This window comes from Camelus bactrianus, chromosome 34 (assembly GCF_048773025.1).
Source record: "Camelus bactrianus isolate YW-2024 breed Bactrian camel chromosome 34, ASM4877302v1, whole genome shotgun sequence".
Lineage (NCBI taxonomy): Eukaryota > Metazoa > Chordata > Mammalia > Artiodactyla > Camelidae > Camelus > Camelus bactrianus.
This window is the reverse complement of record NC_133572.1, coordinates 13,411,740-13,438,919: the sequence shown is the minus strand read 5'-3', so window position 1 is coordinate 13,438,919 and position 27,180 is coordinate 13,411,740. Positions and strand designations below refer to the sequence as shown.

The 27,180-nt window shown below is 39.6% G+C and overlaps 1 protein-coding gene across 1 annotated transcript; it reads left to right on the top strand.

Moving 5' to 3' along the window:
- The first annotated feature begins 8,353 nt into the window (after nucleotides 1–8,353).
- LDHB (lactate dehydrogenase B) lies at nucleotides 8,354–26,014 on the top strand. The gene is made up of 8 exons (XM_010946507.3): nucleotides 8,354–8,511; nucleotides 11,339–11,473; nucleotides 17,705–17,822; nucleotides 19,036–19,209; nucleotides 21,140–21,313; nucleotides 22,499–22,616; nucleotides 24,268–24,391; nucleotides 25,640–26,014. The coding sequence occupies exons 2-8, from the start codon at nucleotides 11,345–11,347 to the stop codon at nucleotides 25,805–25,807; spliced, it is 1,005 nt and encodes a 334-aa protein (XP_010944809.2). The 5' UTR covers nucleotides 8,354–8,511; nucleotides 11,339–11,344; the 3' UTR covers nucleotides 25,808–26,014.
- Nucleotides 26,015–27,180: the final 1,166 nt, after the last annotated feature.

Genomic DNA, 27,180 nt, shown 5'->3' with positions numbered 1-27,180 from the left:
CAAAGAAAACAAAATGAGACACTAAGAAAAAAAAGTGCTTTTTAATATTTAAATGCAAATGAACAAAGTATTTCTTATCATAATTTTGCTTAGGAAGTGCCACTGAGCATTTGGAGTGAAGGGTAAACACAGCTGCAGGAAAATTGCTTTCAGAAACCCATTAAGCTAACCGATTTCAGCCACTGGTGATGGATGGGTGGTAGCAATAAATTCCTTTCTGGTGCACAAGAACACTGCAGAAAGTTGCATTTTAACTTGCGTTAAATAATCAGCAGGACATGATAACTAACTTAAATACACAGTCCACAGCCAAAATGCCTGAGGCGTATGTTCTTTGCAACATTTCTACTGTAAAAGCGAAAGAAAGTCCTTGAGCCCAGAGACACTGCCTAAAAACCTTGGTAGTACTTGATATATTTTAAAATATCTATAATGTTTATTTTCTAGTTAAAGAAATTGTCTGTGGACATTGCACAAATTATTCAATATAAAGAAATGCATCTTTGAAAAAACACTCGATCCATATAAAAACTGGTGAAATCTGAATGAGATTCATAGTTTGTAGCAGTGTACCGACCTCAATTTCTTGGTTTTAATAATACACAAAGTTTAAATGAGGTGTTATTATTGAAGAAAGCTGAGTGATGGGTCCATGGGAACTTTCCAAATAATTTTTGTAAATTTTTGTGAGTCTAAAGTTATTTCAAAATAAGTTTTTAAAAATCACCTATACTTTGGAGGGGAAGGGTATAACTCAGTGATAGAGTATGTTCTTAGCACACATGAGGTCCTGGGTTCAATCCTCAATGTCTCCATTAAAGAAACATAATAAACAAACAAATAAACAAATAAATCTGATTACCGCCCCCCCCTCAAAAAAAAAAGAAAGAAAAGAAAAAGAGAAAAGAAAAGAAAGCACTGAAGAAAAAAAGTGTGGAAAAATAAAAACCCTCTTACACTGTTGTTGGGAATATAAATTGGTGCAGCCACTATGGAGGACAGTACGGAGGTTCGTTAAAAAACTAAATCTATTTTTAGTTAGTTACCCTATGATCCAGAAATCCCACTCCTGGGCATGTATCTGGAGGAAAGTATAACTTGAAAAGACACATGCACCCCAATGTTCACAGCACTATTTACAACAGCCAAGACATGGAAACAACCTAAATGTCCATGGCAGATGACTGGATAAAGATGATGTGATATATATATATAAAACATCTAAAAACAAATGATAAAAATCTTGTTTACAAACCAAAGATAGACTCACAGACATAGAAAACAAACTATGGTTACTATAGGGGAAAGGGCCGGAGAGGGATAAATTAGGAGCTTGGGATTAAGAGACACACATTACTATGTATAAAATAGACAAACAACAAGGACCTACTGTATAGCACAGGGAACTATGTTCAGTTGCTTATAATAACATATAATGGAAAAAAATACACGTGTATGTATAACTGAGTCGCTTTGCTGTACACCTGAAATTAATATTGTAAATCAACTACACTTCAATAGAAAACAAAATTTTAAAAATAAATAAAAATTTTTAAAATCACCTATACTTTTAATATTTTGGTGTTGAAGCAAATAAGGACAGTGTGATTTACAAACGGACAAAAGAACGTGTCAGTGAGCACCCTTTATTCGGTCAGTGATTCGCTTAGCAGTAAGAGCCCAGGGAAGGGCTCAGATGCCATCGCCTGGCTTCTCCCTTGCCTGCCGTCCCCCAATTCTCACTTCTCTGGGTTGCTTTCAGTTTTGAACAGGCTCTTCTCTTGAGAAGCTCTGATGCGGCCAAGGGGAGGAAGGGATGAGAAGAGGACAGCGAGCTCCTGGCAGGTTTCACAAAGTGAAGAATTGCTAAGTGGAAAACACAAAACAAGCGTCCACTCTAGTAGATGAGCAGATACGGAAAGTTAAAAAAAAGAATGAGGAAAAAAGCAAGTGTTCCCTAAATATTCGAAAGACATATATCTTTACCAATAATCAAAATTACATACATTTAGAACAGAAGTCCATCTTCTTCTGACAAATTGGCAGAAATAAAACATTAAGTAAGACAGACATGGCTGGGGAAGCACAGAAGAGCATAACCTTTCTGGAAAACAATTTGTTCATGTGTTTTGGCCCAGTAATTTCACTTTCTGTGATCCTAAGGAAGGGACTAAAACTACAGTTGATGATATGTACAAGGATACTTACACAGTGCTACTTACAGCAAAAAGCATAATATCCCAAAACATGGAAATAGTTGAACAAAAACATGGTATTTCTGAATGACTGAATATTTGTAACCTCACAGGCTTCATGTCATATTTAAAGTAATATTTTTAAAAGGAAAACAAATATGTATAAATCTGTGTTTTAAGAAGATCCTCAAGTTTGCATCAAGTTTGCAACAACATGGATAGACTTAGAGTGTATTATGCCTAATGAAATAAATCAGACTAATACTGTATGCTATCACTTATTTGTGGAATCTAAAAAATACAACAAACTAGTGAATATAACAAAAAAGAAACAGATTCACAGACAGAACAAACTAGTGGTTACCAGTGGGAAGAAGGAAGAAGGGAGGAGCAATAAGGAAGGAGGGGATTAAGAGGCACAAACTATTATGTATAAAATAAACTACAAGGATATAAAATATTATAAACATATTTTATAATAATTTTATAATAACTGTGGACTATAATTTTAAAAATTGTTAATCACTGTATCATATGCCTATAACATATAATATTGTACCTCACCTATACTTAAATAAAAAAAGAATGATCTTCAAATTTTAAAACAGTTTTCTTACTAGTTTTATGATCTTGGGCAGAATAGTAACCTTCTGTGATTCATTTTCCCCATCTGTAAAATGAGGATAATAAGCGTGCCTTACAGGATTGAAATGAGGATTACATGTTACGCCAAGTAAAATAAGTTATTCCATGTTGTTAATTCGTGTAATTGTACGTATTACATGCTTCTGATGTATCATATGCCTGGCACATGGTACTTTTTTACAATAAATGAAAGTTGCTTAATGATATAAAATAAATTCCTTGATGTGTAATGCCACAGAACTCTAAGAAAACTTGAGTCATGTGGACCCCAGTGTCTTCCAGTTAAAATCACAGTGATAATACTTTCCACCTTACAAATAGATGTGATTTAAAGCACTACATACTCACTCATTTTTTAAATGAGTACAAGGAAAGAAGAGAAAATGCAGCTGGGCTTCAGGACTACAATTCAAAAAGAGGTTAGGAAGAAGTGATTGCATCCAGATCGGGCTGGAGAGGGAAGGGGCAGGGGGCCATGTATTTTATTACAAGCATTTTCATTCCATTTGATTCTTTATCTTTTATTTGCTAAATATATATGTGTAAATATATATATGTTGAAATATGTAGGTTCAGAACAGAGAAAAATTAGTCATCTTCTTCAAGGTCTCTAAAATAAGAAAAGAAGTATTCAAAGTTATAGAAGAAAACCCTTGGCACCAGGAAGAATAAGAGGCCATGATTCCAGGAATGGGAAATGTCGGTGGGGGACTTCACACGAGGAAGACCTTGGCAATGCCCCGCGGGCGTATGGGATGGGCACTTCTCTTCCCAGAAGTAGCGCCCAGGCAAATTCGAGGACACCACTTTGTAAGCAGGAAAAAAGTGCTACTTTCTGACTGGCTCTGCTGGAGCTGCCTGGCCTGAATGTTCCTCTTCAGGCAAAAATTGTGAACTCTAATCTGGTGTATATTTCACTTGGTGTGAGTATTTCCCTCTCAATATCACCGTGAGGAAAGTAAACCCTTACCAAGGCATGTCTCACCTGAGATGCCTTTCAAAGACTTATCATCTCTCCCAGCAGAAAGGCATTTTTCCATGAGAGGGATGTGGTTAGACTTATGCACTGATGTTTTTCAGACACCCAGAGAAGACAGCCTCCGAGGACAAGAGAAGTAAAACTGCTCACGTACTCTTTGGTTTGAGCTCAGGAATTTGGTACCAACATGACTTCTAAACATCTATTTTTTAGGTGCTCTAAGAGGCTCAATGCTGCTTAGAACAAACTAGTCCTTACCCAGCTAGGCATCAAAATAGGTCATTTCAAAACTATTAGTATAATTCAGAATATCATTACCTCCCTTCATTTTTTTTTAAACTCTAAACTAATTTTATTTTATTTTACATTTTTAAAAATTTTTATGTTTTATTGAACTGTAGTTTTACAGTTTACAATATCCGTTTCAGGTGTATAGCAAAGCAATTCAGTTATACATATACATACACCTATGTATTATTTCTTTTCAGATTCTTTTCCATTATATGTTACTACAAGAAAGTGATCAAGTTCCCTGCTGTTTATCTATTTGATATATAGTTCATTACCTCCCTTTAAAAAGGAACAACTAGTATGTACATGGAAAAAGCACTCCAAGTACAACCATCTGATGATGGCTGAACAATTACATCTTCAATTCTCTTCTTTGCCCACTGACACCGGTTTCTCTCCCTGGCCAGATCTGTTTCATGTAGATAGAGATACTCACCAGCATCAGTTCTTCATTTACAAGTAAATGTTGCTATTAGAGTTTCAACTTGAGTAACAACTTGCCTACCAGAATCGCAGCTTCAAGGAACTTCAGCTGTCCGAAACATATCTAAGAATTGGGAAATAAAGGAAAATGAGAAAAAAAAATATGGTGTAAAAGAGTCTGAATCAAGGGCTGCCTCTTAAATCCTAACTCAGAGAGTTTATTTGCTCCTATTGTGTCCAAGTTTAATAAGTATCAAACTGGGAGAGACACAAGTATCTTGTCAGATACTGTGTTACTTGGAGGTGAATAAAAGATGAATAAAATACCCTCAAGGAATTTACAGTTCTAATAAAATTAATCATGTTTCATAACCACAGACAAACAAAACAGAAGAATAGAATTAAAAGAATTCCCACAGGCAGGCGCACAGATAGCGGCAAGACCAAAGCTATTTCTGGTTCTATTCTTAACTCACAGAGTAACTGGAGGCCAGTCACTCAAAACTCTGGGCATTCATTCGGATTAGATTATGTCAAAGCTCCTATTCCATTCTCAAATTCTATTAGTTTGGTTTTCAAATAGTTGGATAGTCTGACACAGGAGATCTTTTTTTTTTTTTAAAGCTCAAGATGTCAGAAAAACAAAACAAAGCAGCAGTTTGGGGTGTTTTGCTTTGGAGCAAAGCACTCTACCTTCTGTAGGAGGCTTTACCATGACATATAAATTATTCACAAAGGTCTGCAGGCAGCAAAAGCCTAGCCAAAGTGGTTGCATATTACCAGGTTTACGTGTTTTATCCTATCAGTTTTATTCACTTGTTTATTATCTCTGATCCTTCATTAGAATATATGTTTCCATCAGCAGGCATCTTGTCCATGCCTGTCATGGATGTCTCAAGAAATATTCTTTTGAAAGAAATAATCTCTTTTAGAGGGGAAGGGTATAGCTCAGGGGTAGAGTGCATGCTTAGCATGCCCGAGGTCCTAGGTTCAATCCCCAGTACCTCCATTAACAAACAAACAGACAAACAAACAAACCAAATTGCCTCCCCTGGAAAAAAAAAAAGTAAAAAAATAATTTACAAGTCTTTGAACAAAGAAATAATCTTCTCTTTTAATGATTTTGTTTTATTTTCACATTCAGTTTTGTGACCAGATTTCTGGCAATTTTTAAGCTGTATCTCTAAACGAACTGGTTTAGCATTCACTGCCCCCAATGCTTTTTCCACGCCACCAAGCAATTCTCCCATTTTCAGCAGACAGTGACTGGGTGTGCCACAAATTTAACACAATTCTGATACGATCTCCCTGGAGACAGCATCAGATCCCACGGGTTCAGGGCTCAGTCCCACGAGATCACCCCACTTCAGATACCCATCCACCAGTCCAGGTTGTTACCTGTGCTTCCAGCTCACTGGCTGTAGATCAGAGGTTTCTATGCCCCTTTCCTCGGGCTGGGTTAATTTGCTAGAGCATCTCACAGAACTCAGAGGAAACACCTACACGTTTGCCCATTTATTATAAAGGATATTATATAGAATACATATGGGCATCCAGATGAAGTGGTCCATGGGGGGGGAGGTTTGGAAGGTTCCTGAGCACAGGAGCTTCTGCCCCTGTGGAACTGGGGTGTGTCACCCTCCGATGCATGTTCACCAACGAAGAATGACTTCTTGAAGAATGGACTACGATGGGTGAGGAAAAAATTTTCCTCCACCCTCTTACGGGTCCCTGGTTGGGTCTGAAAAGTAAACTGACAAAGACAGCTAAACAAGAGAAAGGCATACATATTTGATTAAACTTTTACGTGTGCGTGGGAACCTTCACAAAAGAATGCAGCCCCAAAGAAGTGGCCAGAGGAGGGAGTTTGTCTACAAGGGTGTAGACAAAGAAACAATAAATTCATGAAGAGTGTGACAAGACAGAGGGGTTTGGGCGAAGGGTAGTAAATGGTGAAGAAGTAGCAAGGACAATAAAGATTCATTTAACAATTTGTTTATACAAATGTCTTGGTCCCATTTCCCTTCTTCCTGGTAAAGGGAGGGGACCTTTCACAGGAAGGATTTATTTCTGCTCCCAGAAAAAAAGTGGGGGGTAGGGGGAAGTCAGAGTAAGCTTCCTGCTCCTGCTGTTTCCTCAAACCCCTTGGGTTAAGGTATTCAATATGCCAAGGTACCAACTGTTGGGAACTCCATCAGTGGAGTATATTGTACGAATCACTGTATATAAAATTGTCTTTCACACTTTACACTTTAAAAAAAAACTTGCCTGGTTATGCAATTCTCAAAAAAATCTTTGAGGCAGGTAGTGCGAGCTCTGCTGGCACTCAGAGCTGCAGGTGGAGAACTCACTTTGATCGATCAGATTAGTAACTGGTTACAGAGGGGATGGACATGACTGTAGAGGAAAGAAATGGAACTTCTTTTTTTTTTTTTCCTGTCCCTCCTTCCTCCCCAAAACACACAGAGATGGCAAGAAGTGGGGAAATTGGGGAGATATTAAGAAGTTTATAGAGGATGTAGACTGACTCTTTCGGAAAGCAGATGAGAAGGGTCTAGGGTGCTGTCTAGATCTCTTACTAGATTTTCTTGCTTCAAACTTCGACTCAAGAGGAACAGGATCACAGTTTAGAGGTTATTCACCAACCTCTTCCTCTCTCTGATCATTATCTTTCTGTTTGTAACTAGACTGTGCTTTCAGGGGCATCCAAAGCCCCCACCAACTGGACTAATTCTGGAGGTTGAGGTTTATCAATTCCTCTAGACACACCCTTTCTTAGCAGCTTTTCTCTTTGAATTTCTTTATTGTATTTTATTTAGCCAAGTTTTTTTTTTAACCACTTATTACATTGTATTGTCATTGAAAGAGGTTGCCTACTTGTCTGTCTTCTGGACGTGGGAGCATCTCAGTGGGCATAGTTTATATTCATATTTGTACATTCCATGCTTGGCCCTGAGATGAAATTAAGGCATAGGATTAATAGTCATTTACCAAAAATGACCAAATTACTAAATCACACTAGGAAAAAACAAACAAACAAACAAACAAAACAACTCGCTTTAAAATACAAGGAGTTTGTGAGATTGCTATACCTCAAAGCATTTTAAAACACACACACACACACTCACACTCACACACGAGAGCCAAATCTTTAGGATAACTTCACCTGCTTAATCATTCATTCATTCACACTGTATTGAGGCACCAGGCCCTGGGCTGGGTGTTGGCAACACAGAGATAAATGGCGACATGCAGCTCCGGAGCCGCTCAGGGACTAACAGAGAAACGGCATCTTACAGGAACTTCAGAAGGCAGGCACTAGGCTTCACTAGTTTCACAGGCAAGTAGTAATTATTTGCATATTTGCTGAATCCAGGTAGGAAAAACCCACCAGTCCCTGTTGCATCAAACGAACTTGCATCGTAGAGGAGGAGAAATGAAAATTCAGTTTTATTTTTAAAAACATCCAGGAGCAGCAGTACTACGCAGGGGAACGCATCACCCGCATCTCACGGAGCTCAACACAGTGGTCCTCACAGAGCGACCCGGAACGCAAAAATAAACATTTATTTCTATCTGAACTAAATTTATCTGAACCAGCGCGGGAGATTCCGGAAGAGTCGAAGGTGGTCAGGTTTTAGACATAACGCAGCCTCTGTGTGGAGGAGCCTGTAAACTGGGGGGGACCGGCTGCGAGCCAGGCCGCCTTAGTGGCCATAAGGTGACCTCCTCAGCGGGCCCGAGGGAGGGGGTGGGCACACTCGAGCCCTTGTCCTTGAAGGGGATTGAGCGAGCGGAGGGGAGCGGGGGGCGGTGCTCGGGTTTCCAATCACAATGGAGAAAGCTGAGAGGCGGCCGAGGGGCGGGCCCCGCCTCCTCCTGCCTCTTTGCGGATCCTGAGCCGGAGGAGACGCACGCTGCTGACATTGTCCTCTCCGGGCCACCCTTACAGCCGTCTTGGGAACTTTCTCTCCCCTGGTAGGTTTCAGCTCGCGACCCTCAATCCTGGCTCTCAGGCAAACCCAGGTGGGAAGCTCAGGGAAACCCTTGTGTAGCAAGACGGGGAGAAGGACCAGGAAGGACATCTGCGCTCCCGGGCCTGTGGCCCTGAGCATCTGGGCTCGGGTGGGGGCGGCGGGCCGTGCCCTCGGCCGGGGAGCGGGGCGGAGCAGAGGGGCTGCGATCCCTCCCCGGGCTTTGTCCGCCGCGCGCCGGGGGTCACCGCCAGCCTTGCTCGACCGGGGAACAGACTTGTCGCATTTGCAGCTAAATCCCAGGCCCTCCGTGTCCTTGATGGGCTCATGGCGGCCGCATCACCCCTGGTGTCCCGGACACGTGCTGGTGGAGCCAGGAGAGGGAGGAGGAGCCAGGTAACCCGGCAAGCCTGGCGGATCGTGAGCCTGGGTATCGGCGTCTGCAACCACGGGAATGGAGGAAGGCCCCGACTTCTGCCGGGATGAGGGTCAAGGATGACTTGAGGGCTTGGCCCTGCACGCCAGCCTCTTCCCTTCCCGGAACGATGGGCCGGTTCATCGCTGGCCTCTTCTTTTGATGCTTCGGGTGCTTTGTTTATTTGCCATTCCCGGGAGTCGAGAGTGAGAAAGGCCTAGACCTTCCCCTCTAGAGACCTTCTCCGAGGAGCTGTGTGCTTGCCGCTTCCCCTTGTGATCTGCGCTCTGAGCTGCGGGCGCGGAGAGGAAGAGGTGGCGCGTGGGTGGCGGGCAGTGCCGGCTGCAGTGCAGCGCGGCGCGGCGGCAGGGGGCGGCCGAGAGCCGCACTTTTTAGTGGAGGAATTGGACGGCGAGACTGGGCTCTTGAAAAGGTTCGCATTGAGAGATGGTCTGCAAAGTGGATCTTTGTTCCTGAACTTAAGGCACGGGTTCGTTTCTGATGATTTAGATCTACGAAAGGGGCAGGGTGGTAGGGATATAAAGGACCAAGAATAGGAGGTTGTTTTTTACCCCATTTATCATTCCTTTTCCTTACAAGCCACCACTTTGATCTTGGGACAGGCCTATGTGTAACATAAAACATTTTCTTCTAATTTCTTACAACTCCTATCAAAGAACCCCTATTAAGGAAAAATTTATATTTTTAATCATTTTTTCTCCAGAAAGGTCTGAAAGGAAATCTGTACTGGCTCAAGCCTCTACATCGTCATTTCTGAAATTCCCCGGATAGTTTGAAAGATCTATCTGAACAACTAATCTGTTTCTGTAACAGTCTTTCTGGATTTGGGTTTTCCACTGCTTTCCTGGCTCCTCTGTATACCTAAAGGATCTTACACCAACCAACGAAAATAACATGGTGAAGAAACACTGCATTTGTGTCTTTCTTCAAGAGAAGCAGGATTCTTTCTTCTGATTCTGCTCAAGATGTAGGACGTGTGTGACCTGTTAAGGTCGTCTAACTATAGAACAAAATAGTTGTTAAGCAGTTGTCTCCGAATTCAAGTACTTTATTCCAGCTCAGAGCCTAACTCTTACTTAACATATACAATTACTACACTAGGTTTTGTTACTTAGTTCATTGCATAAAAGAAACAGAAAACCAGACTGGGAGGCAGGGGTACAATTGGAAACAGAGACAGTGTCTTCTGACGGTCTAGCATTAAAAGTAAAAGGCAGGCACAAATAATAGACATTATATCGGGATGTAATTATAAATGAAGCTTGATTCTGAAGGTAGGGCTTGTTCGTGATCTGTACCCTTTCTTTGTTTAATAAGGTAAGGTAATACAGTAAATTTTACCATTTGTTTTAGTTATCCAGAAAACACATCTAATTATCTGATGGCATAGATAAATTTGATGTTACTGTATAAATATTTTCTAACATTACAATTTTTTGATTTTTTTTCTTTAATGACTAGAAAGAAACTGACTCAAAGGCTGATATTCCCCTAAGGTGACCCCACCCCCACCCCCCCACCCCAAAAAAAAGTGTATTAAGTATCTGCCCACATTCCAATAAGCTTCCAAGGTGCACTAAAAGGAACTCAGTAATATATATATATATTTTTTTTTTGCAGATTTTGCACAAACATTATTTGACACTGTATTTAAGCACACATTGTATGCTCAGTACACTGTGACAAATTTTAAGTGAGACTTAAGTAGAAGAAAATAGAAGAACCTTATCTTCTAAGAGTGATAATAAGTGATAATGATAAAGGGTCCTTATCTTCTAAGAGTGATAATAACCGTAGGTAATAAAGATCATATTATAACTGGCCGTTCTTTGAGACCAAGCTTACATATGGGTTAATACTGAGCCCCATCTTGTTACCCTTAAATACTTTATAGGGAGTGTAGAAACAAATCAGACAATTTAAATATAAGAATTCATGATTTTTAGCCAGTAAATGAGTAACCACAAAATTGTTGCAACTTTGTTAAATACTACCAAAAACTCAGAAGCTGAACAAACCAAATTCTAATGGGCTTCATAGAGGTTTTTTGTTTTGATTAAATACTTTGAGTAAATCACATGGTTCTTTAACATATATTCTGTGTTCTAGAATATCATTGGGTTCATTTTATTTTATTTTCTTAAATCTTTTAAATTTTGAATTTGATTTACAATGTTGTGTTAGTTTCTGGTGTACAGCATAGTGATTCAGTGATACATATTCTTTTTCATGTTTTCCATTATAGGTTATTAAAAGATAATATAGTTCCCCATGCTATACAGTAGGACCTTGTTTATCTATTTCATATATAGTAGCTTAATGCAAAAGTAACATAAGGATTGTTCCCATTTATGGTTCACTGTGGATGCATGTATAATATTTTCTTTTCTTTCAGTGCACAATGGCAACTCTTAAGGAAAAACTGATTGCACCAGTTGCAGAAGAAGAGGCAACGGTTCCCAACAATAAGATCACTGTAGTGGGTGTTGGACAAGTTGGCATGGCGTGTGCCATCAGCATTCTGGGAAAGGTACCTTTCAGGAACTCCATGCCCGATAGACAGTTTCGGCCTGTGGCACTTGACGGTTTTATTGTATCTTTAAAGGTTTCTTTTTTTTTTTTTTCCTGAATAATTTGAAATAAGTTGTAGACATCATGATACTCTTTGATACGTGAGCCTGTATCTCCTGAGAGCATGACATTCTTGCTGACACAGTTGAGTTACTACACTCAGGGAATTTGATGGTGATACAATGCTATTACCTCATATACGGTACCCAGATTAAAAGTTCTCCAACTGTCAAAAGCATGCCTTTTATAGCTGTTGTCACTCCTCGTCCAAGATCATATATTTTACATACTTGTCATCTCTGCTCTTTAATCTGGACCTTACTCAACCTTTCCTTGTCTCATGTTTATGATATTTTTGTAGAATCCCTGTCAGTTTTTGAAAGCATCCCTCAGTTTATGTTGGTCTGATGTTTCCTTGTGATTAGGATCAGGTTAGATTTGGGGCTGAGTTTATGATCAGGTGATGGTGTGTCCTTCACGACGCCCCACATCAGGAGGCGTGTAATGTCCAGCTTGACTTGTTTCTGGCAGTGCCCAAGAATCCTCTGGGTGAAGTGCTAACTGCAAGCTTTCTCCCCTGCAAAGATCCCTTTGCCCTTTATAATTAACACATAGTCTGCACAGTGGCTTTTTAAGGTCGTGGAAATGTCCTATTATTTCCCTCAAACTTCTACCCAATAGTTTCAAATTGAAGTAATTTCCAAACTTACAGAAAATTTGCGAGAATAGTTAAAAAAAAATAAGGTAGAACTTTCATACTTACTTCACCCAGATTTACCAATTCTTAATGTATTTCTGTGTGTGTGTGGACTTTTTTCTGAATGATTTGAGAATAAATGCAAGCATACCCTTCAGTCTATCTGTCAGAGTACATGTCCTCAGAATAGGACATATTCTCACATAATCAGTGCAAATGATCAACATCAGGAGATTTAACACTGATACCACACTACTAGCCCCTTCCTCTCCTCGTGACTGTATTTTCCCCATAAACCTCCGTAGACTTTTAATTTGCCTCCTACATTCTGGCTTTCCCTCACTGAACTGATCCTGGTTCTTTCTGAAGGCTGTCTTAAATGTTTTTGGTGGTGGGGGAACCCCTCCCCACCAAACGCCGCTGCCTTAGCCCAGTGGAGTGAGCTGTCCCTTTGTATTGTATGCGAAGGCTGCTTGAGTGACACCTAGCCAAACATCCCTCTCTTTACAAAGCTTACATTCTAAAGGGACAAATTCTGAATCTTCCCTGAGAAAAAGTCATCAGGAAATCAACCAAAATCTCTAGTGTGCACCAGTGAAAGTTCTATTCCTTTGCATTTTTTTTTAAAGCTTGCTGGAATTGACTAGGTGCCCGTGATTGTGGGTGCGGTTTCCCAAATCACAGGGAATTTGTCGTCTCAATTTAGTGCTCACTGGTCATAGCCCGAGAAGTGAAAAGTAATCAAGCTTACATTTCTTTTAAAATATTTATTATGGACCGTGTTTTAACTAAAATGCTTCATTTCAAACAACAAGCTCAAGAAAGGGGAACTGTTTGTGTCCCGTGTTCAGTGGAGGTGGCCGAGGCTCAGAGGGATGGAGGGCCTGCCTGTGGCCACACAGCTGGTGGTGACAGAGCTCTGAACTCTTCCAAGGCACTGAACTCTTCTGGTGACTTGCAGCTTCTCTTTATTCTATGCTAGTACTGAGGCAATTAACAACATATTAAATGTACTAATAAAGGACTAGTGGGAGATTTTTCATTCCTCTTGCTAATCTCAAAATTTTGACTTTTCAGGGAACTATTTCAGAGCTGTCATGACTATAAGGAGTATCTCTCCTCTTTGGTAAATAATTTAAGTGCAACTCGGTCTGCAGTTATATAATACTTTGGCCCAATTCAGGTGCTCGAGGGAACAGACCCGGCTTCTAACACAGTAGGAGTCTTCCAATTTAGCTGCTGTGAGGGCTGGACTGCCTTGTCCAAAGACCATTTTACTAATTAAAAGTGTTTTAAATCTTAATCTTAATGGGGACTTTAATCTTAAAGTCGAAATTGCTAATAATAGTCAGTAAGGATTATAAACCCCACTGGTTTAATAAAAAAGGGAGCTAATAACAGTGGTACTTAGATGTCTGTGTGTTACCCAGAAGTTCTAGGGGGTGTGACATCTCTAGGGGACTGTTGGAAAGAAAAAAGAAACTCAGAAAGATTAAGCACCTGGATTAAGAGCTCAGAGACCAGCAGTGCCAGATCCGGTGTTTTGAGCCCGTCACCAGTGTGCTTTTCAGAGGGGTCACACTGCTTGGGCCCAGAAAGTGAGTGAAGCAAGGGCACCAGGTTAGAGATGAGCAGGCCTGGGAAGGCAGCTGAGGCTCCCAGCCCACTGTCCCACCATTACAAAGACTCGGGTGTTTCCTGCTGCTTTGCCCACTCCCCCCATCCTCACTGCCAACCTAGTAACCATAGTGAGCGTTTATAAAAATAGTAGCTCCCCTACTTAAAACTTTCCGATGGTGTCACAGCGCCCGTCGATGACAAGCATACATAAAATGTGGTCTGGCAGGGTGACTCCCTGCCTGACTCTCAGAGCGAGGCAGGTGCACAACTCCAGGGGGCGCCTTCCAGTGCAAGGTGGTTGTACTGCCTCTCACTTCACCCCTTCTGCCCTTTTTCTTCAAAACACTGAGCGCATTGCTACTTAAATCTTTTTAGTGCTTGATTTCCCTCCTCCTGGAATTGTCTGCCCTGGACCATCAGAGTCAACTCTCTCCTGTCGTTTGTATCACACTTTTGTGGGAGGGCCTTCCCTGACCATCCAATACAGGGTAACGCCCTTCCAGTAACTTAAAAAAATTTTTTTAATTTATTTTTTATTAAAGTATGGTTGATTTACAATGTGTTAGTTTCTGGTGTACAGCCCAGTAATTCAGTTATATATATATATATGTATTCTATTTTGTATTCTTTTTCATTATAGGTTTTTATAAGATACTGAATGTAGTTCCCAGTGTTATACAGTAGGACCTTATTGTTTATTTATTTTATACATAGTAGTTTATATCTGCTAAACTCCTAATTTATCCCCCCACCCCCACCCACTGCCTTTCCCTTTGGTAACCATAAATTTGTTTTCTGTCTGTGAGTCTCTGTTTTGTCATAAGTTTGTCATTTTTTTTGGATTCCAAATATACGTGACATCATATATTTGTCTTTCTCTGACTTACTTCACTTAGTGTGATCGCGTCTAGGTCCATCCATCCTTTCAGTAGCTTTAACATCACCCTGCCTTATGCTGTTTATAGCACTTCCATCCTCAGAATCATCTCTGCTTAGTTCCTATTCCCTCCCTGGTACATTCCATGAGAGCAGGCACTTTGCCAGATTTGTTCATTACTGTGGTCCTTAGCAGTAGAATATTGCCTGGCACATTCAATAGTAAATATGCATTAAATAAATGAACATCCGTGCTACTACGAAACTGCACACACACGGTCCAGTTTTGATCAAAGCTTTTCCTTTCTTCGTGGCTTCTGCGCCCCTCTACCAACCACAAGCTCTGTTTCAGCCGCCGAGATCCCGGCATGTTGTCAGGGATCTGACATACAGAGCTTCCATGAGGTCATTCAACTGTTAGGCTCGATCCAGCTGGTTTTGATTTGAGTGTCTGTTCATGACTCAGTTAATTGTAACCACATTCCTGCGGTATGAACACAGCATCTGAAGTCTCTTAGAAGGAGCGATGTAATAATACACACAATACAAAGTAGTGTTTGCAGTCCGGGACTTGGCTTAAAAGTGGGACTTAATTAGAATTTGGTGTTTATATGAAAATAGACAGGTTCATGGAACAAACTAAAAGCCTAAACAGTATTTAATAAAAAGTAGCATTTCAGAGGAGAAGAAAAAATTTTGAATAAAATGGTGCTTGTCCATTTAGCTAATTATTTGGAAAGAATTATATCTTTTCCTCCCACAAAATGTCATGCAGACTGAACATCTGAATATAAAAATACAACCTTCAGATATTAAGGCATGGGCAGCAGGAAGTTACTAGCTGAGAGGACCCAGAGATGGGTTATGGCCGTGTCTGGTCCACATAGGATTTTAGATTAAGAGATATTTACTTTGTAGTATGTAGAACAAGGTTTCAATAGTGATGTCCTTGGCTTCCAACTGACATTGTTCCTTAACAAGTTACTGCTTTTGCTCTGAATCTAAGCCTTGGTGTATCAAACATTTAAGAACATATTTACAGCTTAAGTGGATTATGCATATGGTCAATTCATAGGCTGTTATACAATATGTGAATACAGGGGGAGATTTATTTAAGCCAAAGTGTCTGTACTTGGTTATCTGTCTTCTATTTGCCTGCCTCCCACTGGGAGGATATTCAGTCGTGCAGATGCAGCTAAATTCAGCACTGCAATTATTTTCTGCAAGTGTTGGATCTCTTCCTTCCTTGCCAGCTGAGTCTGTGCTTCTCAGCCAATTCTCTGCCCACTGAAACAAAAGACAGGATCTGAGATCCGGTGACATCCTTTTCCACTTAAGCCCCAAATTGTTGTGCCCTGTTGACTTCAATAGTGCACACGTGATGTTCCCAAAATAAGAGTGATGTTCCTGGTGCTCAGGACCTTGACCACACTGTTAGTTCATAAGTTCTTTTGTATGGATTTAGGACATACGAGACACAAATGAGGCTTGGGTGTCATCTTGTCGGAGGCTGCAGAGCAGCAAAACCGTTGTAAAAGCGTTAAAACACCTGTTGAAGTGAAAATGGGTGAACATTAATGCCAATATTTGACTGTACATGGAAATGAGAAAATATTTACCAAGTAATCCTCAGCTCGTAAAAGGGCCATTTCAGAAGTCTGCAAGTGAATCAGTTGCTCAGAACTGAGAACACATTCAGTCACAGGGAGGCTTGAGTCTCAAGGAAACCCTCACAAACCAGCCCACTGAAGACACTCCTTGAAGCCGGCTCCCCATGGGGATTCTAGAGACAGGGGGCAGTGTTGGTCCGTTGGCCCCTACCGGGAGCTGGACCTCCTTTGTTGGCAAGCTAAACTAGGTCAGGTTTTCTTATTGGCCTCCACACCTCTCTTTGCTTTCCCTCTGCTGCTCAATGCCTCCCTGACCCTCCAGCTCCACCCTGGATTATTCTATTTTATTCTTCCAAGTGCTTCCTGATCCCCAGTTACTTAACGCTTCCCATCCACACCCTTCACCTGAAGAGCTGATCACACTGTTCTTAGAAGACGTATTTGCATTTTTAAGTGTGATAGGTCATACTACACTAGTCATTTTGCTAACTGCCCTAAACCCAGTAAAGGCAAGGGTTCTGATGATGTTTCAATGGGAAGGATAACTACTTTTTAAAGCGTTTGTAAATTATGAGATTCTCCCAAGATAACTGTCTTTAAAAGCTGAAAGCTTATTTAGATACAACTAAATAGACACCTTCCCCCATCATTTTTCCAAGAAGAAAAGACCAAGGACTTGCTGAAGAATGTATGTGATTGTTGATTAAGGGTTTTACTTTGGATGAATGGTCCAGTATGACAATCGGAATAGAAAAAGAGACTGGGCAGGTTTGGATGGATCATGTCTAGAGAATTTACTAGACCCCGACTCCCTGTGTCCACAGAACTCTTTCCTGTGTCCACAGAACTCTTTCCTTTCCCCATCAGGACATTTGAGTTGGTCAGAGCCAACTTGAGGATTCCTAGTTTCAACCAGGGCTTCAAATCCTACTCTAAAGTGAGCTCAGCCTCTTGATGGTATAAACTAAATCTGCCCTCTCAAAACCCCTCCATTCCGGAGGTGACCTCTGGGGTGAACACGCTGTGCAAGACTGTTTCTGGGTCTGTTGAGTCTCATCTTCACACCCCCACCATTAATGTGAAGACTTGTGCTCTCAGAGGTCACTGTTGAACCAAGCTGGATTCATGTCTACATATTCTTCAAGCAATTTGTACTGTGCTAGTGGAGAATGAGAAGGTGAAATTCTGAAAAACTGGTATCCTAAATATTAATAATTCATTACTCGAGACATTTTATCTTGAAATTGCTTAAAGAGCACACTTAACTCCACAGTAATTCCCAGTTTTTAGAATTTGGTACTTGGCCTTTTAAAGGCTCTCTGGCTGGTACTGTGAGCTGTGGTGTCCTCCGGTGGCTTAGGGCACTAACCTGTTTCTGTGTTCACAGTCTCTGGCTGATGAGCTTGCTCTTGTGGATGTTTTGGAAGATAAACTCAAAGGCGAAATGATGGATCTGCAGCATGGGAGCTTGTTTCTTCAGACACCCAAAATTGTGGCAGATAAAGGTAGTGGTGATTTCATGCCCCAAGTGGTCACGTAATGTGTTAATGTCCTCACCCCTTGAAAGAAAATTGGTCTCTCCATCCTGGTGAATCCAGTGCTGGCAGTTTCTTTCCTTCTGGGTCCAAGTCATCCTCAAGGACAAAGACTAGCGGTACCTCTCTGTAAACCCTGCCCCACGTGTCTTCCATCCATATGATGCGTAGCGTTTTGGGAAACTGTATCCTGAATCTTGTTTACACGTACCTGAGAATAGGGATGTTTTCGATCTGGAAAAAAAAAAAATTTGCACAAAGTAATCTGAGTACCTTGAAGAAGCTAAATAAATTCATATTCTCTGTCCTGGATTTAGCACATTTAGGAAGAGATGCTGCCCACCACAGCATGGCTGTGCCTAAAGATAGAGAAATGTGGGCCTCCGAAGTAATTTCTCACCATACTACTAATAATAGCTGCTACTCGTTGAATATTAGCATTCTGGGTGCTGTGTGAAATGTGCTGCATGTCCCATCTTCACAGCAACCCTACGAGAGGTAACCCTGTTGCCTCCATTTTATGGGAGAGAAAACTGATAAAAGTATTAATAACAGTCAAGTCACATAACAACAGGGTTTAATTATATCAATCATCCAGAGCTGTTGGGTCTGATGATCACATGAAATCTCAATGTCTGTATAATTTGGGAAAGGTACACTTCCTTAAGAAAAAAATAAAATATTCTCTAGAGAAACGTACTGTTTAAAGTGAACACGCTTCTTTAAAATATTGAGTATTAGAAATTAATTTCTAGCCAAGAACACTCAAGTGCTTCCTTCCCTTCACAGACTGAATTAACATTAACTGAATTAACAAGGCTGCAGTTACCCTGAAATTGGTTTTGTGTTGGAGGGCAGCCTGTTGAACTTTGGACTCACTGTTTATACTTTGTATCACTGACAATCCGATATTCTCTAAAGCCAATAGCAATTCGACTTTGCTAGCTGAAACATCATTTAGGGCCTTCTATATTTCCTGGGTTCATTTTCTGAGCCAGCGTCCTGGTTGGAATGTTTCCACGTCCCTCGAGCATTGCATGCAGTTCAACCCCCTTACAATGCAGAAGACATCATTCTCACTAGCTTCTAGAAGCTTATGAATGTTCAGCTTTCTAAAGCATATCATATGGCATGTTTTGAGGAAGGGTTGTGTGTAAATTGCCTTTTTCTCCTCTCCTTCAAGATTACTCTGTGACCGCCAATTCCAAGATTGTGGTGGTGACTGCAGGAGTTCGCCAGCAAGAGGGGGAGAGTCGCCTCAATCTGGTGCAGAGGAACGTTAATGTCTTCAAGTTCATTATTCCTCAGATCGTCAAGTACAGTCCTGATTGCGTCATAATTGTGGTTTCTAACCCAGGTATTAATCATCATGGTGCCTTAAGAATTGGTTCTGTTTAAAATCACTATTTAAGTTTTTTGCTGGTTTTTTTTTTTTTTTTTTTGAACTTAAAAATCTGTTTTGGTGTTCACTGGCAGAAGGAATTCACGTGTCTTCTGTTGTTGGCCACGAAAGAGTAATGTGTGCAAAACAAATGGCAGTGTCCCAGGCCCAGTGTTTAAAAATGTGAGAGGAGTTTTATATAAAACAATTTCATCTGCTCGCTTTATCTGGGTCTGTGTGGCGTCTAAAAGCTTTAAAAATTTCTATAAAGATATCCTGGCATGCATCATGAAACATTTGAATATGGTTTCAATTGGGAAGGAATATTTTAGCATATTTGACCTTCTGTTTTCCAGAAAATGCATTCTAGTCTCCTTATCTCTCAAATTCTTCAAAATTGAATAGGATTGAATTGGAAGAGTTTAAGAAAGCCATGAATTAGTCCAGGTTTAAAGACAGAAATGGGCTGTATTGATGAATAAAAATATGCTTAACACCAAATATTGTGACTTAAAACTTCTGCTTAGAAAGAATTACTTTTTTTTTTTTAGCCTAAACAGTCAAAATTCAGTCTCTATTTCACACGTTCGCCTATAATTTGCCACCAAGCTTACTACTGATAGGTGAGCATAGTGGACACATTGATAAAATGGTAAAACTGGCTGCCTCTGATTCTTCACATGAGAAAGACTGTGATAAAAGCCAGGAGGAGCCTGATAATTTTCGGGATAATGAGAGTTGGGAGCCAGCAAGACCAGAGGTTATTTTAGTACTATTCTCTGCAATCCTGGATTGGAGTTTCCTAAATACTTAAATCTTGCTTCTAAAACTTCTCTTAAACATAGAGTGGCGGATAGGCGTAGAGCAGGAATGGCAAACAACAGGCATGTAAGAAGTTGCCCCATCCCATGCCAAAGACTGACATTAGTAACTGGTTATACAACTTTCCTGGTATAGCTTCAAAGTCTTAACTCTCCAGGGAGCCACTCCTACTGAATCAGAGTTGCCCAGGAAGAGTTTATAACATCCAGGCCAAAATGGCCCGAAAGCATCCCAGCTGGCGTCTATATTTGAGGGTGGAGGTGGAGACTAGTCTTCCTGTGTGCGCAACTTCCTCCTTTTTTACAGCTTAGCCTGGAAGTGCTATGATCCTCTCTAGACCAGCAGGTCATTAAGTAACGATAGAAAACGTTAATACGTTTTATTATCACATTTGTTTACTGACTGGTGTCTTAGGCCCAGGGAAACAGAGTAGCAGGCCTCGGTACTTTAGTAACCAACAGCTTTTCATTTTTTTTTTTTAATTGAGGTATAGTCAGTTTACAATGTTGTAACCAATAGCTTTTGGTTTATGTTGACAGTCATTATAAAGTGTTAGAATTAGAAAAAACTGAAGTGACGATCTAATTCAACTGTTTCTCTTTCCACCTATAGGAAATTAATTAATCTGCAAGGTTCTTATGTATTCCTCTTTCAAGTGACATTGTAAATAAAAAACCGCAGTGTTGCATTTTTCATATTTTTACAATCTTTTTTTCTTTGTCCATGGATCAGTGGATATTTAGTAATGGTGTTAATAATAATCACATTTAAAGGAACAAATATATATAATTCAGTTCTTAAAATTTGAAAACAACATCAATGTCCTACAATAGAGTAATGGTTTAAAAATGTGGCATCTGTAAAATGGGTATAATCTCTCTTAATATAAAGCTTAAGTGTTGTTTCTTGTCTTTTGTAACCCATTATCTCTAACTATGAAAGTCAAGTATTTACCTCTTTCTGGACACATCTTATTTAGGGGGTGGGGCAGTGGGAGAGAGGAAACCCTGGCACCCACTAATTGCCATTAGCAGTTGAAATCAGTTTTGATTTACTTACACACATATATTTTTAAACCTTTTAGTGGATATCCTCACATACGTTACCTGGAAACTAAGTGGATTACCCAAGCACCGTGTGATTGGAAGCGGGTGTAATCTGGATTCTGCTAGATTCCGCTACCTAATGGCGGAAAAACTTGGCATTCATCCCAGCAGCTGCCACGGATGGATTTTGGGAGAACATGGCGACTCAAGCGGTAAAAAAAAAAAAATAAGAAAAGATATTTACTGTGTCCGTATGGTATTGTTTTTGACCTTCTGAGTTTTTTGTTTGCTTTTTACATTTTATTTTTATATGTTCTCACATACTTCACATTACAGAGAAGTAATTGTGGCAGGATATTTTGATACTAAGTAAATACTTACTGTGTCCATGAAATGAAATAGAATTAAACCATTCTCATCATTACATGGATCTCATGGGCTTAATCAAAGACCATGAAAATGCCCTAGTCTTCTCAACAAGTACCCTGAATTTGCAAAATTACGGATGAAAAGCGATCTTGTTTGGCCACGGGCAGCTTTGCACTTCATTGCTGTTTCGAGCCTTCACACCCCAACTCCCCCAGGCCTCTGCTCATATTTCCTAAAGCTACAGTGTTCTTCAAAGGTCCCTGAGGCACACATACTTATTTTTCAGGATCTGGTTCAAATGCCTATTTTTTGTAGCCCTTTCTGGCACTCTTTCCCTACATTTATGTTCTATGACACTTTCTCCAGACCTCTGTGAGAGCATGTTCCATTGCTTTACTGTCCTTTACTTGCCTGTTTTGGTGCATCAAAACCTCCAAAAGATTTAGTCAAGGATGGACAGCACCTTTGGGAGCAAGCTTGGAAGGAAATATTTGATCTGGTTAAGACCAGAGAAATTCACTGTGGTTACATGGAGTTTCTTTTGAGAAAGAGACTGAACTTGGGGCATGAGAAGAGGTAATTAGACTTAGATTATCTTCAGGTTTTATCCAAGAATTCTTTTTTTACTTCACTTTAGGGAAAAAAGAGGGGGGCTTATATTTGAAAAATAAGCAGGCGGAAAGTTAAGAATTCCTCAAACCCAAAAGTTGAGGATAGTCCCGAACTAGAATCCCTTACAATTTCACAAACTAGAGAAAGGCACGAATTCCTCCGTGTCTGTAAGTATAACACAGCAATTCTATTTTCACGAAAATGGTTGAAAGTTAAGAGGTCAGATGTGTAGATGTGTGGCTATCTGAAGGCAGATGTCAGCCTTTTGGGGGAAGAATATTATGTCAGTTGGAGCAGTTAAAGTGGATAACTTAGATCAGGGGTGAAATCTGGACTAAGAGAAGATTTTTTAAAAATTGTGTCAGAGCTAGATAGAATGTTCATCTTCTTCTTTCTCTTTTTTTCCCCCTCTACAGTGGCTGTGTGGAGTGGGGTGAATGTGGCAGGTGTTTCTCTCCAGGAACTGAATCCAGAAATGGGAACGGACAATGACAGTGAAAACTGGAAGGAAGTGCATAAGTTGGTGGTAGAGAGGTCAGTGGAAGGGGGCCTGACTTAAGATGATTAATTTCATCTTCATTAGACAATATTAAGAACACTCTCCATGGCTGCCTGCTCAGATAAACTCTTCACAGCTAAAAGAGGCAAGACGAGCTTCTACTAGGCTAGTCCCCCTGGGGAAGCAGACATTTTTCTAGAGAACTTTTGTTGTAGAAGTAATGGGAGCATAACGTGGAATTAACTGAGAAAGGCTTTCAAAATGCCTCCTCTTGACGAATAAGGCTGACTTGTTTAGAAGTTAAATAGAATTGCGCAAAATACTTACTGGTTGATTGCTGAAAGTGTTCAAGCCGTGCTCTATTTACCTTTCCACACCCAACCAAGGATACCCTTTTCCCCTCTTTTTTTAAAACTTATTTTTTATTAATAACCATCCTCTCTATGAGCTTCGTGTTTATCATAAAATAAGGTGTCGTTTTGCAGTAGAATAAAGAATGCAGGTTTAGATTCAAATTACGGCACTGATACTAACTAACTGTATATATATTGGTTGGGGGGGGCATGTTTATTTCTTTTTAATGGAGTCCCTGAGGATTGAACCCCGTTCCCTGTGCATGCTACACATGCACTGTGCCACTGAGCCATACCCTCTCGCCGTCTAACTGTACATATATTCTTGGGAAGCCATTTAACCTTTGAGCTGAATCTCAAGTTTTCTCATCTGTAAAATCATAAGGTATTAAAAATTATTGCAAAAGTTGGATTAAAGCACACATACTTATCACTGATGAGCATTCAACGAATGTTAGCTTTGCAGAGAGTTCTTACTGAGTTCTCAAATATGGAATAATTTTGCTCAATTTTAATGACTTTTTCAAGCTCTTTTTTTGTTTTCCAAGAATTTGACCTGTAAATGGAGGAAAAAACTCTTTAAAAACTTGAAAGTATTTTAGAATTTCATTAACATAAACCCTTTATTTTATAAATGAGAAAACTAGGGCTCACCCAGGTAATGAAACTTTCCCCGGGTCTTCTAGTCAGTCATAGATTGCATCAAATCCCAATTTTTCCAATACCAAGTTACTCCTGCCACCTGCTTCTCAAGTACAAGTGCCTTCGTGGGTTTCAAAGTGTTCAGTTTGTTTTTAGAAAATTGCCAGGCAAGGTTGTTGTCTCTTTGCTCTTAAGTTAGTTGGTCATAGTATTTTAGGTGACAATAGTTAGTGACCTCCAAGAGACCTTAAATTAAGGTATATTTTGTCCTTTAAATGTGATGGTCCTTTTACTTTCTTTATGCCCTGATTTCATTAATATCTTTGGAAATATGTTTATGAATAAGATAGGTTGGAAAATGTACATTTTTACCACTGGCCCTTTATAAATATTCACTTATACAGTAAACTATTTAAATTTTTCAAAGCATTTACATAGCACCTACCATGTAGTATTTAAATTTTAAACGTTTTACATAATTTTAACTCATTTAACCAACTTATGAAGTAGGTACCATTGTTATCTTTATTTTACAAAAGCAGACACCGAGACAGGTAGGTTAAATTATTTACTCAAGATTATCCAGTTAAGTGACAGAGCAGGAGTCAAACCCAGAGTCTGATTTTGATGATTATTGATTCTGGTTTCAATGATTTCTTTTATGAATTTTTTTAAAATTATTATTTCTTAGTGCCTATGAAGTCATCAAGCTGAAGGGATACACCAACTGGGCTATTGGACTAAGTGTGGCTGATCTCATTGAATCCATGTTGAAAAATCTCTCCAGGATTCACCCAGTGTCAACGATGGTGAAGGTAAACTGTTAGGAAATATATGATTTCTAGCATAGTATTTTTTAGGAAGATTAAGAAGGACCAGATAAAGTCTCAGTCCACACTTGTTTCTTCATGTCAAAGTTTTATGGAAGCTTCTCCTTTCCAACAAAAGTTCAGAGCAACAAGGGCAAGGAATTTACAGAGCTGAGACATTGAATATATTTTTCCATTTCTCCCTCGTATGATGTGGCAAACTGAATATTAACTCTGAGTCAACACATCCTCAGGTGATCACCTGAATAATTTCTATAGTTTCATTTCAATTTGGTGTATTAAACAATAGATGGATTTTGATGTATGTAATGCATGTGATACCTTAGCAAATATAGTTTAATTCAAAAGCTATGGAACGGTTAAGTAGAAACCATTTTTAAATAAAACTAAAATTGTATTAAAGCATTGTCTAAAATAACTCATTTTCCTCAAGTCAGTGGCAGGGGTGAAAGAGAAGGGAAAATGCAGTAGATTAAAAGAAACATACAAAAGAGAAGTATTTGAGGATAAAACATGGTCAGATTTTTTTCTTAACATACTATAGAAGAAAAAGTTAAAAGCAAGCATGGCAAAAATTGGATAATTACTGAGTCTTATTGCACATAGAGGAATTGGTTTTTTTCTCTACTTTGGTGTATGTACAAAAATTTTGGAAGTTAATTTTCGAAAAATATATTAAAGTAATTTGATTCTCATACTTAAATAATTTAATTAATTATATAGTTAAATTGATCCTGTGAGTGAATTACTTAAGAAAAACTCGTAGTCTTTTGGAAACTGTACTATTCTCCAAGAATCTTACCATTGAGTGGCTTCCAACTGCTAGCCTGCACCTTGTAGGTCGGCTATCCCCTGAAATTCTCTCCTTAACTGAAGAATTTTAAGAAACTGAAGATTTCATGAAACAAAGCCCAGTAAGAACCACAACTGAATGCAATTTAATTTGAAGACATGTTATCAAAGCAGAGAGGTGTCAATAGTTCGATGAAGTATTCATTACTTTCATATAAATTTCTAGTTTTATCATCATGTATATTTGTAAATGCTGTGTATAAAGTCTAATTCAGCATGTAAATGTTAGGGAAATACAGGCCTGTCCGTGATTTAAAAAAACTAAAGAATGAGTTTACGCTTGCCAAATTTCCTGCATTTCCTTCTGTTCTAACCTAGGACCTGTGATCATTCTTAGTTGCGGTTTCATTCCTTAATCTGAGTCTTTTCTTGGTCTGGCAGGGGATGTATGGCATTGAGAATGAGGTCTTCCTGAGCCTTCCATGTATCCTGAATGCTCGGGGACTGACCAGTGTTATCAACCAGAAGCTGAAGGACGAGGAGGTCGCCCAACTCAAGAAAAGTGCAGACACCCTGTGGGACATCCAGAAGGACCTAAAGGACCTGTGACTACTGGCTTCTAGTTCTAGGCTGTAGAAACTTAAAAACTACAGTGTGATTAGCCATGAGCCTTTAGTTTTCATCTATGTACATGGGGCACAGCTTGCTTTTATCTTCCTAAATCTGTGAATCTGGGTTCACAGAATCAAAGCCTGTGCTTGGTTTAATGCTTGCAATATGAGTCCTTGAACAAATAAAATTAACGATCGTAGTGTGCTTCTGTCTCTGGAATTCTTTGTTTCACGGTTTCTGAAAGATCTCCGTCAGTTTTTCAAATAGTTCTTTCCCTGTGTCAGAAATTTACCTAATTTCTATCATCTATGTTCCATCTTCTCTCCTCCTTCCACTGATAAGTACAACAATTCTTTGTCACAACATGTGTGACGGTTTTGTTGCTGAGCCTATGGTTACCGTTTTTTCTTAAAGGATTTAATTTTTTTTAGAGCAGGTTTAGTTTCACAGCGAAACTGAGAGGAAGACAGAGAGATTTCCCTAAAGACATGGCCTTTGTCTCCTGACTCTCACCGTGGCAGAACAGTGGTAAAATCCCAAGTACCACAACAGTTCTGAAAAGTAAATCTTTGTGGACTGAGAGATACTTTACAAGAGATGATTTAGAAAATATGAACATATGTATGTGTGTGTGTATATATATGCATGGCTGGAACCTTATGCCGTACACAAGAAACTGACATACTGTAACTGACCATGCTTCGATAAAAAAAATTTTTTTAAAGAATGATAGAAAACAAGATTTAGTCAGTGGAAAAGATTATGAATAACTCAACAGCATGACTGGAAAATAATGTTAGATGCATGCCTCATACCTTAAAACAGTACAATTTCTGAATGGATCAAATACTTAAATGCAGAAAGAAAAAAAAAACGCAACCTCTAAAAGAAGATATGGTACATTCCTTTACTACCTTGAAATTGGGAGGGCCTTTCTAAGTCTCCAAATCTAGAGGCATTAAAGACTAGTTCAATTCAACCATAGAGAAAAAGAACTGCCTGCCTGGAAAAACAAAGTTGAAAGATAACAGCAAACTGAGGGAAAACAATTCAAATCACAGGCAAAGGGTTTATCTCCCTAACATACGAGGACTTGCTAGAAACTGATTTTTAAATGCCATAAAAAAAAAGAATCAAAGGGATATGAATGTACAGTTCCCAAAAAAGAAAGCAAATGACTATGAAATATGTGAGAAAAAAACAATTCCAACTTCATTTGTAAGAAGTGCAGGTTAAAAGTCATCTGATAGAACATTTTTTGCCTACCTGGAAAAATCCAAATGTTTGCTAACACTCCCTAATGACATGCCTGTGGGGAAATGGAACTGGAATATTGCTGGGAGGAATGTGAGTAACCCTCATGGAGGGCA

Coding starts and splice junctions, on each gene's coding strand:
- LDHB (XM_010946507.3), top strand. CDS start 11,345: ATGGCAACTCTTAAGGAAAAACTGATTGCACCAGTTGCAGAAGAAGAG. Junction 19,210..21,139: donor AATTGTGGTTTCTAACCCAG/GTATTAATCATC, acceptor TAAACCTTTTAG/TGGATATCCTCACATACGTT. Junction 22,617..24,267: donor CATAAGTTGGTGGTAGAGAG/GTCAGTGGAAGG, acceptor ATTATTTCTTAG/TGCCTATGAAGTCATCAAGC.